This window comes from Apodemus sylvaticus, chromosome 3 (assembly GCF_947179515.1).
Source record: "Apodemus sylvaticus chromosome 3, mApoSyl1.1, whole genome shotgun sequence".
Classification (NCBI taxonomy): Eukaryota; Metazoa; Chordata; class Mammalia; order Rodentia; family Muridae; genus Apodemus; species Apodemus sylvaticus.
Window position 1 is genome coordinate 70,758,274 of NC_067474.1, and position 17,186 is coordinate 70,775,459.

At 47.5% G+C, this 17,186-nt stretch overlaps 1 protein-coding gene across 3 annotated transcripts in view; it reads right to left on the bottom strand.

Moving 5' to 3' along the window:
- The window catches only part of Epb41l4b (erythrocyte membrane protein band 4.1 like 4B), a 160,146-nt gene that overhangs the window by 105,641 nt on the left and 37,319 nt on the right, over positions 1-17,186 (bottom strand). For all 3 annotated transcript variants that reach the window (XM_052176524.1, XM_052176526.1, XM_052176525.1), the window contains exon 2: positions 8,734-8,838. In XM_052176524.1, coding sequence (XP_052032484.1) covers positions 8,734-8,838 — 105 coding nt within the window. The remainder of the gene's footprint in view (positions 1-8,733; positions 8,839-17,186) is intronic.

A 17,186-nucleotide genomic window follows, 5' to 3' on the forward strand; every position in this document is an offset into this window, starting at 1 on the left:
AGCAGAAGTCGTGCAAGCCTTTGGTTGAATGCTAGTTCAGAGGGGAACTCAGTCAATAGCAGCTCCCGTGACCAGGTAGCACAAAGGCCTGGAGAGTGAGGTTTCAGGCCAAAGGTCCCAGCTCTCTGCAGAAAGCTTTGTTATATAAACTCACTCCCAAGCTCTGCTCTAAGTTGATCCCAAGTACGGATCTATCTGCAGAGTGGGTCCCTGGGTGGCCTGCCTTTAGGACACAGAACAGGGAAACAGGAGGTCCCAGCACCAACTGCTAAAAATAGGTGATGCCAACAGGATTTGACAGTTGCTTCAGGGTTGGGCAGGGTACCATGGAAACCAGGCTTGGCTCTTTTCAAGGAGCTGGAGATACAAGCTTGGTGTACACAGAACTGTGCCAAAGCCCTACCACCACACCCTTTGGATGCTCATGTCAGAGGCTGTGTGGGGATGTGGGTACTCAGAGGAGCCTCTAATGTGGGGCAATAAGCCCTCACCAATGAATCACTCCTTCCTAATGCCCCATCTGTTGCTCCTTCCTTCCCCCAAATACCTCCCATAGCATCTGAACATCTCCTAGACCCTGTGAATAGCAGTAATACCCAGCAGTTATCTACCTCGGCAGACTCTCTAAAGGGCTGTCTAACTGCTGAGCATTCCCCCACAGACATGACAGGTGTGTGACTTCCAGTGAGCTGCATCTTCTCACTTTGATGGCTTGGTGTCCCACCCCGACCCTGCTCTGCTGGAGGGAAAAGACTGCTATGGTCTGAGGCAAGCTGGTTCCCAAGACTTCTGTACTAGAAGCTTGGTCCCCATGGTAGTGGTACTGAAGCACTGGAACCTTTAAGGGATGGGGTAGGGCCTGGTTAAAAATTAGGTTACAGAGTCCCACCTTCACCAGGTTAAGTTCTGGGTACTGAATCAATTCTGTGCAGCAAGACCACCCTATACACTTGGCCTCTTCTGTACCCAAACACTTCCAATTTCTGTTTTCCTAATGTACTATGACCCCTCTCAAAAGCCATCCATATAGGACTCTGTCCACCCCATATTGGACTTTCAGTGTCTAATACTATGGGGTAAATATACCTGCTTTCTTTATAAAGTACCCTGCATCAGTTATTTTGCTTCTGTAATATGAAACAGATACTCACAACCATGTTCCAGAAGATTGACCCTTTTCTCCTCCGCTCTGTATCTATTATAGTTATCCTCCTCCCTCCCCTCTCCCCGAACACACACACACTTTACAGACAAGAAAGAGTAAAGCCCAGGGCTGGTGAGATGGCTCAGCGATTAAGAGCACTGACGGCTTTTCTGAAGGTCCTGAGTTCAAATCCCAGCAACCACATGGTGGCTCACAACCATCCATGAGATCTGATGCCCTCTTCTGGTGTTTCTAAAGACAGCTACAAGTGCTTACATATAATAATAATAAATAAATCTTTGGGCTGGAGCTAGTGGGGCCAGAGTGAGGAGAGGTCCTGAGTTCAATTCCCAGCAACCACATGATAGCTCACAACCATCTGTACAGCTACAATGTACTCATATACATAAAGTAAATAAACAAATCTTTTAAAAAAGAAGAGTAAAACTCAAGAGTACAGTGTACAAGGGCAGGAACATACAAATGTATACATGAAATGGAGCTTTAGTTGTACTACTAAATGATTTTCCAAGGTCTAAAGGCTTTCCATCAGATGAAGAGAAATAGGTGCCTCTCCTATGATGGTTGCTAGAGGGTAGGTGCCTGCTCCCAAGTAAAGAACAGGCAGTCATAAGTCTTAGGATATAGTCAGAAAGATTTATTTAACTTTTTAAGGTGCCTTTATTTCTTTTATATGCATAGTGAGTGCCTGAATGTATTATGAGCACCACATGAGGTGTCTGTGGTGTACCATAAACCAGAAGAGGACACTGAATCTTCTAAGTTACAAGCAGTGGTGATCCACACCGCCATGTGGGTGCTGGGACCAAACCCTGGTCCTCTGAAAGAGCAGAAAGTGTTCTTCACTGCTGGGCCATGTCCCTAGCACGATTTGTTTATATCTACAAATACAAAACCCAAGGATGTGTAATAAGGCTTCAGCAAAGGCAAGTGAGCCCCAAGGCTTACACAGAGGAAAAACATTCAGGGAGTTCGGACATATTTGAAGAGCTGTGAGTGGGTCTGTGGAGATGATGTGAAGGGACATCCGGAAATCAAAGTGGAGTGTGAGGTGGGGGGGGAGGGGGGCGGCGAGGGGGCAACAGAATAGCCCGGCTGGCGACTGGCACCATCAGAACCAGTCTATGACAGAATCGGCAGAGAAAGCAAAGATGGGGGTGAAAGGAAGGACCCTGGAGGCAGCAGCACATCTCTCACATCCCTGGACTTGAAAGCAGATGGGGATCCCACACTTGCCTTACAGGAAGTCTCTCATGTCTGTAGAGCAAGGTGCTGAAACATCTTCAGGACCAGCAGAGCCAAGACACCTATAGATAGATGTCTAGTCTGCGCAGCACACCTGGGACCTGCTGTGAACATCTCTCCTGTTCTGAGGCAGCAGGGCACAATTATGGGAAGGCCTGCCAGCCAGGTCAGCCGGGCTTCATGGCAAAGTCTTTCATAACAGTCACATCCAAAGCTTTCCAGGAAGCTTAAAGGTTATCAAGGGGTCCCCCGAGGACTAGGACTTGATGGTAGGCCAACAAGCCCTTGGTACTAAAGACGAAAATGATGGCTTCCTAGCTGAAGGAGACCCTGGAGCAGATACACCTGCCCACTAGTCCCTGGCCATGAAGACTGAGAGTTCTTAGGCTTGGGACCCAATCTTCACTTTACCATTGAGGAAACTAAAGCCAAGAGAGAAGAGATTGGCTACCTGAAGGCCACCAGATGGGTCAGAACCAGGACCAGGGTTGAGAACTGATCCCAGCTCCAGGAAAAGCATCATCCACCTGAGGCTGCTAGAGATGAGCTTGGCTGAAGCGAGGCTGGGGGATGGGGTGGGGGGGTCAAAGGATGCTGAGCACAGAGCGCCTCCGAACGTGGTTGCACTGACAAGGTTTACGTCCACTTGACACAAGCAAGTCATCAGAGAGGAGAGAGCCTCAACTGAGAAAATGCCTCCATAAGATCTGGCTGTAAGGTATTTTCTTAATTAGTGATCAATCAGGGAGGGTCCAGCCCACTGTGAGTGGTACTACCCCTTGGCAGGTGGTCCTGGGTTCTATAAGAAGCAGGCTAAGCAAGCCATGAGAGCAAGCCAGTAAGCAGCACTCTCCCATGACCTCTGCATCAGCTCCCCTCCAGGTTCCTGCCCTGTATGTAACCGAACACTTTGGATAATGAATTGTTATATGGGAATAATAACCCCTTTCCTCTCCAGGTTGCTTTTGGTCTGGTGTTTCATCTCAGCAACAGTAACCCTTATGTGGTGGTTTGAATATGCTTGGCCCAGGGAGTGGTGCGATTAGAAGGTGTGGCCTTGTTGGAGGAAGTGTGTATCTGTGGGAATGGGCTTTCAGACCATCCATCTAGCTGCCTGGGAAACAGTCTTCTCCTGACTGCCTTCGGATCAAGATGTAGAACGCTCAGCACCTTCTCTAACACCACGTCTGCCTGGATGCTGCCATGATTCCTCCCTTGATAACAGACTGAACCTCTGAACCTGTAAGCCAGCCCCAATTAAACGTTTTCCTTTATAAGAGTTGCCTTGGTAATGGTGTCTCTTCACAGCAAAGAAACCCAAACTAAGACAGAAGTTAGTACCAGAGACTGGGTACTATTGCTGTGATAGGCCTGACCATGATTTTGTCTGGAGGAATGTAGATTTGGGGATTTTGGATTTGGGAAGCAGTGGAAGGCTTTAAGTGGGGCTTTATGAACCATCCTAGGAGGAATATGGAAGACATGGGTGCTGAGGATAATTTGAACTGTGGAAACCTGGCTCTAGAGGTTCCAGAAAAGAATTTTAGTATGCAGCCTAGAAACTGTTCTTGTGACATTTTGGTAAAGAATGTGGCTTAGGCAGTGAAGAAAACCACTGGAAAGCAGAAGGTTGGTGATGATGTAATAGAAAAGCGGGCCATGTTCCAACCCCAACAAGCAGCAGAACTGGGTAGCTTCAGCCATGTGCTCTGGCTTTAAGGTAAAGAGTAGAAGGGGTTACTGGGACAACTAATCCTGGTTAGCTGGAGCTAAGAAATTAGCAGTGATTAAGAAGCCACCATCAGCTGGGCAGTAGTGGAACACGTCTTTAATCCCAGCACTTGGGAGGCAGAGGCAGGCAGATTTCTGAGTTTGAGGCCAGTCTGGTCTACAGAGTAACCAGGTTTGTTTTTTGGATTTGGTTTTTTTGAGACAGGGTTTCTCTGTATAGCCCCGGCTGTCCTGGAACTCACTCTGTAGACCAGGCTGGCCTCGAACTCAGAAATCTGCCTGCCTCTGCCTCCCAGAGTGCTGGGATTACAGGTGTGTGCCACCATCGCCTGGCTATGGGAAATGTTTACTACAAAGAAGCTGTGTTCCACAGATTATACCTTGTATAACAAGGTTATACCTTGTGCTGCAGCTGGACTTGGTAAAATATAAGAATCACCCAAGTGATACTGGTTTTGAAGATATAAAGGGGTCATGGAGAACAGCTGAGGCTTGGCACTGTGAGAGGCCAGGGGAGGCCATTGGTGAAGGTGCAGCCTCAGTTGAAGTTGACGGCCCAGAACTGAAGGGGTCAGACAAAGAAGCTGAAGCTTAGCACCATGAAGGGAACCAATGAGAGTCTATAGGTGACGCCTAGTGGCAGCAGAACTGGAGTGATAGTGAACTGGAGATGCCAGTACCATGGGATGACTATGAGAAATAGCAGCAGCAGTGGAATGGAGACCCTGGAGTGCTACAAAGGGCAGGGCTGGAGATGTGACCCAAGCCCTTTCGAAGGGCCTAGAAGATCATGTGTGGATCCCAGACATCTGAACAAGAAGCTGTGACGCTGAAGTTGGCTTGGAGACCCCAAGATGTTGGAGATGCCAGAGCCATGGGCTATCTGCTGAAGAAAGCTGCTAACAGGGAGTGGAACCAGCCAGAGAGACTTGTGCTGCAGTCAACAAAGCAGAAAGGAGTTGGACATTAGACATGAGATGCATGCAGAGTTTGGAGTCTGCCCACCTGGCTTTTGATCTTGCTTTTGCCCAGGATTTCCTTACTATGTAATTTTGGAATGGTAATATCTATCCTTCATGATGTCAGAGGTATGTGATCTGCTTTAGTATTTTAATTTTATAGGTGATTACAGTTAAGTGACTGGATGAATCTCAGAAGAGACCTTGAACTTTGGACTTTAACATTGTGAGCCTTAAAAGGAATCCTTAATGGGTAATGTTGCACTTATAACACCCTTTGAGAAAACCTGATTTTAAATTGTCTTTTTTTTATTTCTACTAGTTTTTTTTTCAGTGTTTGTCATTGTACTCACAACTTGGTTATTAAATACCAAATCAAATAATATAAAAAGCTGTAACATTTCCTTTAAGATTAATGCTAATAAGGAAGGTAGCACTGAGTGGCAAAACAACTTTCCTCAGTGGCGCCTAATGTCCATGCATGACAAGACACTATTGTTCGAGTTGTCTTTTACAGTCACTTTCTTTATCTTTGATTCTCCTTAAAAATATATATGTTAGACTAACTGATATAAAAAGAAATAAAAACAAAAGGTAATTTTTAACAAATAAATAAACAAACAAACATTGTTGAGACTGTGATAGACCATGGGGACTTTTGAAGTTGGACTAAATGTATTTTGCATTATGCTATGGCTAGGTACGGCCCCTGTAGACTCAAGCACTTGAACAAGCCTGTGGGGCCAGGGAGTGGAATGTGGTGGTTTGAATATGCTTGGCAGAGGGAGTGGTACTATTAGGTACTATTGGAGGGCCTTGTTGGAGAAGTATATCACTATGGGGTTGGGCTTTGAAACTCTCCTCTTAGCTGTCTAGGAAACAATCTTCTGACTGCCTTCGGATCAAGACATAGAACTCTCAGCTCCTTCCCCAGCACCATGCCTAGATGCTGCCTTGCTTCCCGCCTTGATGATTAACAGACTGAACCTCTGAACCTGTAAGCCAGCCATGATTAATGCTTTTCCTTTATAAGAGTTGCCGTGGTCATGGTTTCTCTTCATAGCAATAAAACCCAAACATAGACAACAGTGGTGATCAGGAATAAACCTTTTCCACCCAGGCTGCTTTTGGTCTGGTGTTTCATCACAGCAATAGTAACCCCAACTAAGCCAGTGGTTTTCAGGAAACAACTGGAAAGTAACTATAGGCTGCAATAGATGCAATAGATGCAAAGGCAGCCTTATTCCTTTACCCAAGGATGGAGTAAGGATAAACAAATAGAAAGAGAGACTAGACGGTACAGAGCAAGAAGCAGAGGAGTTTGGAGCAGATGGCCTCAGTCTTCTCTGCAGATAGACAGAGGCTAGACAGGACTCGTGCGGATTTGATTAGAGGTCTGTGGTGGGAACCAGAAAATGAACCAAGGGGCATCCGGGCATCAGTGAGAAGCTAGCTCACACTCCCGAGGCACAGTTTGGAGGGTTGGCCTTGGCTGAACCTGTGCTCTCTGCTGCAGACAAATGATACAGCACTCATCTCCAGCATCGTTTGGCAGCCCTGGAAAAACCACACAGCAAACAGGTGAGCCTGGTTGCCAAGGGGAGGCCAGAGAGAACCAAAGGATGAGTGAGGACCAAAGCCTGGTTCCTCTAAGGCAGGAAAGAAGGCAGGAAAAAGAGACTGGGGAGGGGAGATGGGTCAGAACTATGGGAGTAAGGGAATCTGTGAGATTTGCCGAAATGAAGCTTAAATGACAGGAACCAGTGCCCAGAAAGAATATGGTCAGGGCCAGCAACATGAGTTCTAAGTTCATCCAGATGAAGAAAAAAATAGACAGAGATGGCTTCGATGGATGTGAGGGTCAGTCATGAGGGCAGAGGGCAGAGCTCAACTTTAAAGACGTAGACGGGCTGGAGAGGCAGAGAGGGAGAAGGTGGGAGGCCTCCCTGGCACTTGGGGTAAAGAATGTAAAGAACGTCTCCAACTGAGAAACAAAGAAGGAACCAGGATCAGTCAAGGAAGCAAGAGCTTTTGCAAAATAAGGAACTTAGAGCTGACAGAAGTCCTAAGGTACAGAGGGAAGCGGTGGGACCAAAGAGATGTCCCCCTCAGGAGGATGTAGCCAGGAGCACCAACAGCCAGTGAGTCTATCACCTCAGGGCTCGGCATCTCCCTGATAGTAAACCCAATTACCAGGCACCAGTTTTGAGCAGCTACCCCCTGGTAAGTATCTCCCAAGTATAAAGAGCTTCAGATCTCCAGCTCAAACAGGTTCCCAGAATACCCAGCTTCCAAAACATGGTCTCACCTAGCACCCTATCCCTCCTGTCCCATACTCCTTCCAACTAGTCTGTGTGGTAAGTATGTGTCTGTGCATATGCACACGTCTGCATGCAAGTATGTGTGTGATGGGTTTACTCCTCAACCATTCTACACCTTATATTGAGACAGGTCTCTAGCATTTTAGAATGCCCATTACGTTATCTAGCACTGGGCCTGGAGCTCATAGATTAGCAAAGCTAAATGACTATCGAGCTCTAGGGTACAACTCTCCGCACTTACCCCATGGGTGGAACACTGCTGGGGTAACAGACATGTGCTGTCATCACACTGTTTAGCATGGGTAAAGGGATTCAAACTCAGGAACCTGGGTCCTCATATTTGCACTGCTGAGTGATCTCCCTGTATCCCCAATCGTTAACTGTCCACTACCTGCCATGTTAGTTACATCAACTATAGTCACCACCTTCTCTTCAATGCTTAGACTAGAGTCCGGTGTTAGAAAACACTTTTAGAATGCCCATTACGTTATCTTTGAAACCCAAAGGTATGTTTTGTTGGGAAGAAGGACTAGGAAGTGACTCCTGCTCTCAGAAACGTAAGTGCTAGGGCTGGACAGATGGCTCAGTGGTTAACTGACTGCTCTTTCAGAGAACCTGGGTTTTATGCCAGCAACCACACGGTTGATCACAACTGTGTGTTAACTCCATTCCCAGGGGATCCAAAGCCCTTTCTAGCCTTGGGCACTGCATGCACATGGTACATAGACAGACACATAGGCAAACACCCATACGACATAGTTTTTTTTTTTAAATAAAACATTAATTTAAAAAGAAATCAATGCACTGAGCTTTGTGGAGCTCATTCGTTCTAGCATCTGACTCCAGAAAGATGAGGGGAGTCTGTTCTGACTTATCACCCCCCCCCCCACAAGGTCGACTGTGACCATCCCCTGCACCCCTCCCCCACTGCAGATGGTCCCGGCACCTGCTTGCTTCCTGCCCGGGTTCTACAAGAAGGTAATGGATCCCCTAGACCTACCACCAACAAGGGGTCTATAAAGGGGTTTCTTTCTTCTTCCTCCTGCTACACTAGCAATGCTCCTATCATATACCCGTGTGCAGCCATGCTCCCAGAAGGCATTCTGTGCACACAACCTCCTGGTCAGTGGCTTCCTCAAGGGGGAGGGGGGGTCTAACAGGCATCCTGCATGCATTTCATTCAGGCACACCTGCCAAGCTCATTACTGGGACAATATCTCAGTTTTCCTCTTTTCTCAATCCATGTCTAGGGCTCTATAATTAGCATGAAGAGCCAATTATTTTTTTTTAAATGAATCACTGCAAGACATACCGTGACCTGGGCAGAGTCGAGGAACTGCAGACCAAAATAATCTGTTTCCACCAGGTCCAAGTGGTACACAATCTGGTCGAACAAATCCTGGCCTTTGGCATGTTTCTGGAAGACAAAGAGGAACATGAAAATTGAGGGTATGATAAATAGATAAGAATTGAAAATATTCTTATAAATCCATTTCTCTCCATAAACTGCATGCACACATACAAATTTGTAAATGTTTAATTAGTCTAATTTAAGTGAAGTAAGAATTTTAAATTAAAGATATCCAAATACCAAGTAATCCTATGAAGTTAGAGGCCCAGCTGAACACTGTCAAGCCTCTTCTTTCCTTACAGGAAGGAAGCTTTATGGGTGACTGACTTTATGCAATGGTTAAGTTCTGCCCAGGCCAGGTGCTCTGAAAAGACCCATCCCTGGGCTGGCTGTCAAGGCAGGACACCTCAGCAAACCGGTTAATTCTTATAAATCTGCCTTATCCAGCCTTCTGATTTTACAGTGCAACTAACCAAAGCCCAGGAAAATCTATCAGCCATCTAGCTAGGACTCAAACCCAAACCCCAGGTCCACCCCAGGGTTCTGTGTGGTCCGCAGACGGAGCTCGAATACATAAAGATGCAGCAACCATATCTGCTCCTTAGAAACTGGCACAACACTGGACAAACCACATCTCTTGCTTCTCTGTCTGCTGTGCAAAATGGGCTGCTGACAGGTGCTTTCCCCAGCTCCTTTTCAAAAAACAGATCTCAAACAGGAAGCTACTGCAAGACGACTCAGACCTTTGACTGACCGGGAGGCTTATTAGAACTCACTGAAGCAAAATGCAGGCACGTGTCTCTGATAAAATCGACACCACAGTCAAGACATTTCAACTTGGTGTCAAAGAAAACACTGACAAGGAAGCAAACAGAACCAAACAGAGCTCCCAGGGGCTAAACCACCAACACATGGAGGAACCCATGGCTCCAGCCGTATATGCAGCAGAGGATGGCCTTGTCAGGCATCAATGGAAGAAGAGGCCTTTGGTCCTGTGAAGGCTCAATGCCCCAGTGTAGGAGAATGCAAGGGCGGGGAAGTGGGAGAAGGTAGGGAGGTGGAGAGGGTGGGTGGGTAGGAGTGCACCCTCACAGAAGCAGGAGGGGGGGAATGGGATAGGGGGTTTCTTGGGGGTAATCAGGAAAGGGGATAACATTTGAAATGTAAATAAATAAAATATCCAATAAAAAAACAAACAGAATAGACTAAGAATTTTTGGAAGTAATGACAGAATGTAAGTTAATGCAACTTAAGAGTTAATTATAGAGTAACCCAAACTGCATCGCTCTGGCATTAGGATAGGACAGAAGAGAAGTATAGAAAAAGAACAATATATTATTTTTGATAAAGGTCCCAAAGTGCCCTGATAGACAAAGGTAACTTTTACAATAAACACCACCACAGCAAGTAGCTATTCATGAACTTCAACTCTAATCTCACCCTGAAAAAAAGAAAAATAAAAGAAGAAACCGCAAAGAGCAGCTTCAGCCGTGACTGGAGAACACACTCCCTACAAAACACGGGCGATCAACAGGAAAGCGGCAGGTATCACATGGCTCTTCCCCGTACTGAAGAGTAGGAAGCAGCAAACAGGCAAACCCACTCAAGATGGAGCGGGCCTCAGTGGGAGAGAGAGAACTGTGAAACTCCCAATACCGCACGGCACGATGCTTCGTGAGCCGGGTTGGTGGCGCTTGATGAAGGGCGACGGCCACAGGACAAGCTAAGCAACAAAAGGAGCAGTGAAGTGCATATCCAAGAATGAAACTTCTGTGCTTCAAAGGCACCGATGTCCCCCCCCCCCAATAAAAGCAAAGGAAATCCAGAGTGTGGGGGAAGTTTGCAAATCATATATATAGCCATCACTCCAACCCTGGGGAGAAATGTTCCAGCGCCAGTCAAGAAAACCAAAATGCACAGATGCTCAAATCCCTCATACGCATGGCAAATAAGTTATGCACATCCTCTCACGTGACCCAAATCCTCTAGTGGACTCAGGCCGCCCAGATAACAGCTGTGAGGCAGAGAGTTGTTCTTGCTTTACTGTGCTGTTTGGGGGAAAACCAAGGAAGAGTCTATACATGCTCAGTACTGACGCAAGTTTTTTCAGTAGTTTTGGTCCAGTTGGTGGATGTCAAGGGCCGACCGTGTCTGATGAGAGACTTTTACCCAAAGTAAATGAAAGAACTATTATAATTCCACAGTGAAAGACAAGTATCTAATTATGAACAAGCAAAAGGTGTATACTGTGCTCTGAAGATCTGCAAGGGTTCAATAAGCACCTGGAAATGTGACCAGCATCAGCGGCAGCCAAGGGACCTGCAAACCCTGACAACAACCAGACCCCACTGCAACGGGATGGCTGGGATGGAAACGACCTAACAACAAGCGCTGGAGACACTGGACTCCTCACATCTTCTGATAAAATCACAGCTGCAGCCATACTGGAAAACACTCCATCAGCTCCCGGATATCAGCTCTCAAAAAGGTTAAGCACAGATTAGCACATGGGCTGGAAGTCTATCTGGAATGAATGAATGAATGAATGAATGAAAACTCATGCTCATGGAAATGCTGTATATGGATGCTCTATGCATTATACCTGAAAAGCAGAAACACCAAAACGGCTATCAATTGATGATCAAAATACAGAATATTCATTTGGTGGACTATTATTTCACCATAAAAAGGACTGGAATACTGATGTATGTTACATAGGGACAAAATAAGAAAAACCTCAGCAGATGATGGTGGTGCCTGCCTGTAATCCCAGCACTCTGGGAGGCAGAGGCAGAGGCAGGCAGATTTCTCAGTTCGAGGCCAGCCTGATCTACAGAGTGAGTTCCAGGACAGCCAGGGCTATACAGAGAAACCCTGTCTCGAAAAAACCAAATCCAAAAAAACAAAAAAACAAAAAAAAAGAAAGAAAAGAAAAAGAAAGAAAAACCTCAGCTTCAGGCAAGGAAACTGCTCCCAAAACACCATACTTGTCTGACCCTATCATAAGAAATGTTAGAGTGGACAAAACCTAAAGACAGAAATTAGGTTATGGTTGCTTAGGACTGAGGGAGTTGGGAGGTGATAGCTAGGCTGGTGGTACATGCACGCGCGCACGCACACACATACACACACACGTACGTGCACACACACAGCCTACTAACAGACTGTCTAGGAAACACACTTAGGTGAGGAAATTTGAATAAGGAAGTGACCACACTAAAGTCAGGCTAGCTGCTGCTCATGAGGGCAGGACCCAGAAGGTGGTGGGATGGAGGGACATACCTGCACAGGCAGGTTTCTATCTCAGGAGATGGGATGTCTGCATTCCAGGAACTGGTCAAACTATCCCTCGGTTTTATCTGAGCATCTCTATCTACAGGAAACAGACAGAGTAAAAACACAGGGCAGGGATGAAGCCTCACTGTAGAGGGCATGAACATCCAAAGGCCCTGGCTTCGAGCGTCAGCACCTACCACTACACTACAGACTGAAGATTCTTCCTGGACCAGCTCCTCCAAAGCAACAGCAGATGCAGAAGGCTAAATGTATGACGAGGCAGGGGCATGGACAGGTGCAGCCCACAGTGATCTTGTGTAAAGTCACAGATATGCACCTACCTGTGGGATTAAGAGGAAGTGGGGTAAGCCTTGCTCCTGTGATGAGATGTCTGATAGGACAGGTAAAGCGAGTCATCTGGTGCCTCTTTAGTTTGGAGAGCGAGAGTGGGCTCTGGTACGGTGGCTTCCATGCCCCCGTCTTCATCCTTCCAGTAGCCCTCTGAGATTATGCTTCGAGAACCCCTCCAACCTACCCTTTATTTCCCCTCTGTCTAGGAAGCGGGCAGGGCCACTGTGGATTGATTGTTCCAACAGAAGACAGTAAGGCACAGATGATGTATTTACAGCTGCCCAGGAGGCAGCCGTGAGGCAGCCAAGAGGGATTCTGGCATGGCAGAGGGATCCCTTCCCCACGGAAAGGTCCCTTCCCTGCCTCTACCCAAAGGATAGTATTCGGAATGAATTGTAGTGGCGGTGTGCGCTGACTTTTTTCACTAGTTAATAATCTGGGATTGATGAAATCACAGATTGGGGGTTAAGTCTTGAAATCAAGTAGAGAGGAACAGCTGGGGTACAGACTGGATTTAAAACTGGATTTGGTTGGGTTCTGTGGCCCCTTGTATTCAGGGCACCATGTGAAAACCTACAGGGCAAGTTTGGGTCGGGGATGGGGTTTGGAGGAACTATGAACTACTTAGGGTCACAGTGGGCAGTCCGTCTGGCTCCTGAACACAGGCTGTGGCTTCCTCCCAGCCTAGGTCTTCTGCCACGTCCTGCTGCTAAAGCCTTTCTTAACTAGTTCCCTCCCACTAGGGAACTCTTTAACGAAGCGCTGGCTCCGCAATAGCAGGTGCTGCTTGGGGCTGGCTGTGCTGGAGAGCGACGGGGGTCATATCCTGAGGACTGGTTGTTATGGGAAAGCAGAGAGACAAGTTTGCCAGAATTTGGACTTTTTTTTTTCTCCTTCCCAATTTGTATTTGTTATCTGACAACTGTCCAAAGGTCAGTTTTAAAGAGAAGTTTCAAGATAAACAGCCACAGTTTTCCATTTGAATATGTCTATTTCTGTTTCAGCAAATATCCTGTTTTTATAAAGTAGTCCATGATATAGAACACATGTTTTGACGTTTTATTATTGTATGTGCCTGGTGCATGTGGCAGGGGGGAGGGTGTATAAGTGCCATGGAGCATGCGTGGAAGCCAGAGGGCAATTCTATGGAGATGATTCTCTCCTTCCACCTTTACGTGTAATCACAAAGATCTAACTCAGGTGGTCGGGTTTGCGTGGCAAGTGCCTTGACCACTGAGCCACCTTGCCAGTCCTACGGTGCATCTGCTTCTATGAAGTGGAATCAAACTCGTTTACTTCTTTGCACTTATGCCTCCCTCTCTGTCATTATTGTCTCTACTGCACAATGTCTCACTGCTTCTGAGTAAGCACTCATTCCCTGGGGGCAGGGTCTAGCTGTGCTCACTGGAGTAACCACATCTGTGTCACTCCCTCTCCAAAGCGCAAGGCCTGACTGGCACACATCTGGACCTAGATAGGTGGTGCATAGGTAGATAATCAGGGAGACATATGGTGGGGTCTGGGGTAAGACGCAGATGCAATGGACAGGCTGTGCTATGCCGCCAACCACAGACCAACGGTGCATCACAAGCGGCAAGTCTAAGCACGGGGAATATGTTTATTACGATATTTTCAAATCATGAATTCCACAAAGCAGCACCGAGGGAACCTTGCACTTCCAAGGCCATTTACCCAAACACGATTTTGTTGCTATTATGTAAAGAGCTGTCTAATGGTTACCATAGGAGATAAGTTACTATGAAAGCCATCCTTGATGCTTTAAAATGAACTAAGTCTCCCCTTCTGTGCCAGATTTAGTCATTCGGTCATTTAACAAGTATCTGCTGAATGTTCATCAACTTCCAGCCGCCAGTGCATGTCCTGTATGTAATGGGAGTTGGAGAGTGCAGTGGAACACATCCGCATCCCAACCTTGAGTGGTAGAGGTACGGGGATCAAGAGCTCAAAGTCACGCTCTCCTGTGAGGTCTAGGCCAGACAGGGTTACATGAGCTCATGTCTCAAAAAACAAGACAAAAAAACAAGCAAACAAACAAACGGCATAATGGTGAATGCCTTTAATTCTAATATATAGGAGGCAGAGGCTAGGAGATCTCTGAGCTACAGACCAGCCTGTTCTACAGAGCAAGTTCCACACCAGCCAGGGCTACATAGTACAGCCTGTCACAAAATAAAATTTAAAAATTAAAAAGCCTGGGATAGAGACATGGTTCAGAAAATTTAAGAGTATTTGTTGCTCTTCCAGACATGAGTTTGCTCACAACACCTAGTGTCTTACAGAGCCTGTAACCCCAGCTCCCGGGGATCCAATGTCCTCTCTACCCTCCAAGGGCAATGCTCCTACATGCACAAACTGATGCACAGACACACATATAAGCAAATGATAAGAAATAAAAAGTGGAACTTTCCTTTAAAGCCTAAATAGTCTGAACCTCGGATAGCTGCGCCTGCTCACTGCAGGGCGTCCTCGGTGAATGAGCACCAGCTGGGAAGCTAAGTTGTACAAAGCAGCTTAGGACACACACAGCGTGTGCCTCCTGCCCACTGAGGCCACATGTCCTGAAAGGAAGGCCACAGTCAGGCCTGCAGTTCTTATCGCCAGGTTTATATGCCACGCTGCCCCCACCCCGATACCGCAGGCTCTAGCAAGCTCTACCTTGGGTTCTTGCAGCCCCGATTCTTAGGCCTCCCATCTCAACAATATTGTTTTTCCCAAGGACCGGCAGCTTTGATCAGGATGCCTTTCTGCAGTAGCTTCTTGTGATCTGACAAGAGCTGAAATAACAAGCTCGTTAAACCCTGCCTAAGAGTCCACAGTTGCCAACCAAGCTTGGGGTGGGCAGACAGGCAGACAGCTGCTAGGGAAAGGCAGGGACTCTGCACAGTCTCTGCTGGCCAGCCAAGCGGCTACTGTGCTGAGTCACTGGTTCCCAGCCATGGCTCTGATAAGGAAGGGAGACTGCTGGACAGCTAGCGTCTTCACTGCATGCCCTAAATAGACTATGCAACTACGTGACCTTAGATAAGACACTACCACAACCTGCCCCAGCTTCGAGGCAAACAGGTCAAATCTAGTTGTGGAACAAGGATGACAGAAGCCAACTGTCCAAATCCCATTTCATCTCCAAAGTAGAAAATACCAGGCATCTCAGGTAGACGTCAAAGGGAAACACAATCTAAGCTGTGCATGTGTACGTTCTAGTTCTGAGCTGAACTGGAAAGGTAGTGTCTAAACAACATAAGCGGCTGCAGGAGCCCTCTTGACACACCTGCTCCACACCCATCCTAGCTGTGTCCCTGTGTGTCCATGTTCTCCTTTACCTCCACAGGTCCGAGCATGTCACTTCGTACCCAGATAACAGCAACAGCCCCCAGTGGTCCTGTTACCTCTACTTTTCTGTCTTCCCACGACCACCCTTCTCTGTGTCTCTGAGGGGAATCGTTACTCACAACATCCTTCTCTGCATCAAAAGCACCCACCAGAAAAGCAAGAGTTTTGTGGGTGCCCTGCAGTCTGACCCGTCTCTCCCCATTATTTCTCCTCTTTCCACGTGGTCATGGCCAGCTGTCATCCCTCTAGCTTCTCTTTCTCTCTTTACTTCTCTATCTCCTTTTCTCTTCCTACTTTTCTATAATAAAGCATTAAAACTATGAACAGTCTCTTCTTATCAAAACCTGCCGCGTAGGAGCATGGATCAGGCCTCAGCGTTGCCAGCCCCAGGAAATGATCCAGCCTCTTCTCAGCCAAGCTTCCTCAACAGGTACCCGGGGCTGTGCGGAAAATGGCCCTGCCCTCTGGGCAAAGGCGTCCCTGCTAGCCAGGCAACCTCTCACTCTACTGGTGCCCGCCATCCCTACTCTGGTATGGTATGTGGGCCTAGCCAGTTTTCCCTTATGCGGGCTCTGACTGCCAGTCTTCTCCAATGTGGGCCCTGCCTGCTAGTTTTTCCAGGCCACGTGACCCTCCCATGGCTGCCCCGCCCATATTTTTTCCCACAGCTGGCGCCCAATGTAGGACACAAATCTGCCCATACACAGGGACCAGCCCAGCGCCTCGCCTTCCCCCACCGCCTTCTTCTCCCTCCAGCCCAGAGCGGGTCCGGGCTGCTCTTTCCACCCATGTGGGGTCTCAGAGCCTCTCACAGCCAGACACCCACCCAGTGCCAGAGAGCACCTTCCCCCCTTCCTCTTTGTTCTCAGCTCTCAGTGATTTTGCAGGGCTAAGAACCACCACAAAACTGTACTTCTTCACCCCCTGAGGCGGGATCCGGCGACCTCCCACGGTCCATCCTGACTCGCAGCAGTCTGAGAAGTCGCACTGCATCTGCCTGTCCAGTGTCTTCGAACGCTGATGGTACACAGGATCCCCAGCCCTTTCTTTCCCCATGTCCTGTGCCGTGGCCGGCTCGTTCCCCCCACCCTCCCTCAGTTGCTAGCTCTGAAGTTGGGGTGAGTTCTTTCTGCCTCTCACAATAGCCATTGAGCTGCCGCTACTTTAGCCTGGAAGCCTCTCATTTCCCTTTCCTTAAGTTTTGTTTTGCTTTTTAAGGTTGGTCTTTCATCTCCTTTCCAAGAAAAAAACAAATGGGGAAAACAGAAGGACACCTACCTGTCTGCTAGGAGCGCTGCAGCCTCATGGCAAGGCAGACCCCTCCCTGTCTCATCTACCTAAGCCTGCCATAGCTACACCTGAGACTTTGCTCGCTTGCTCCCCCTACAGGAACACTTAAATAATGCTTTTAAGTTACACCTGAGGTTTTGCTCCAT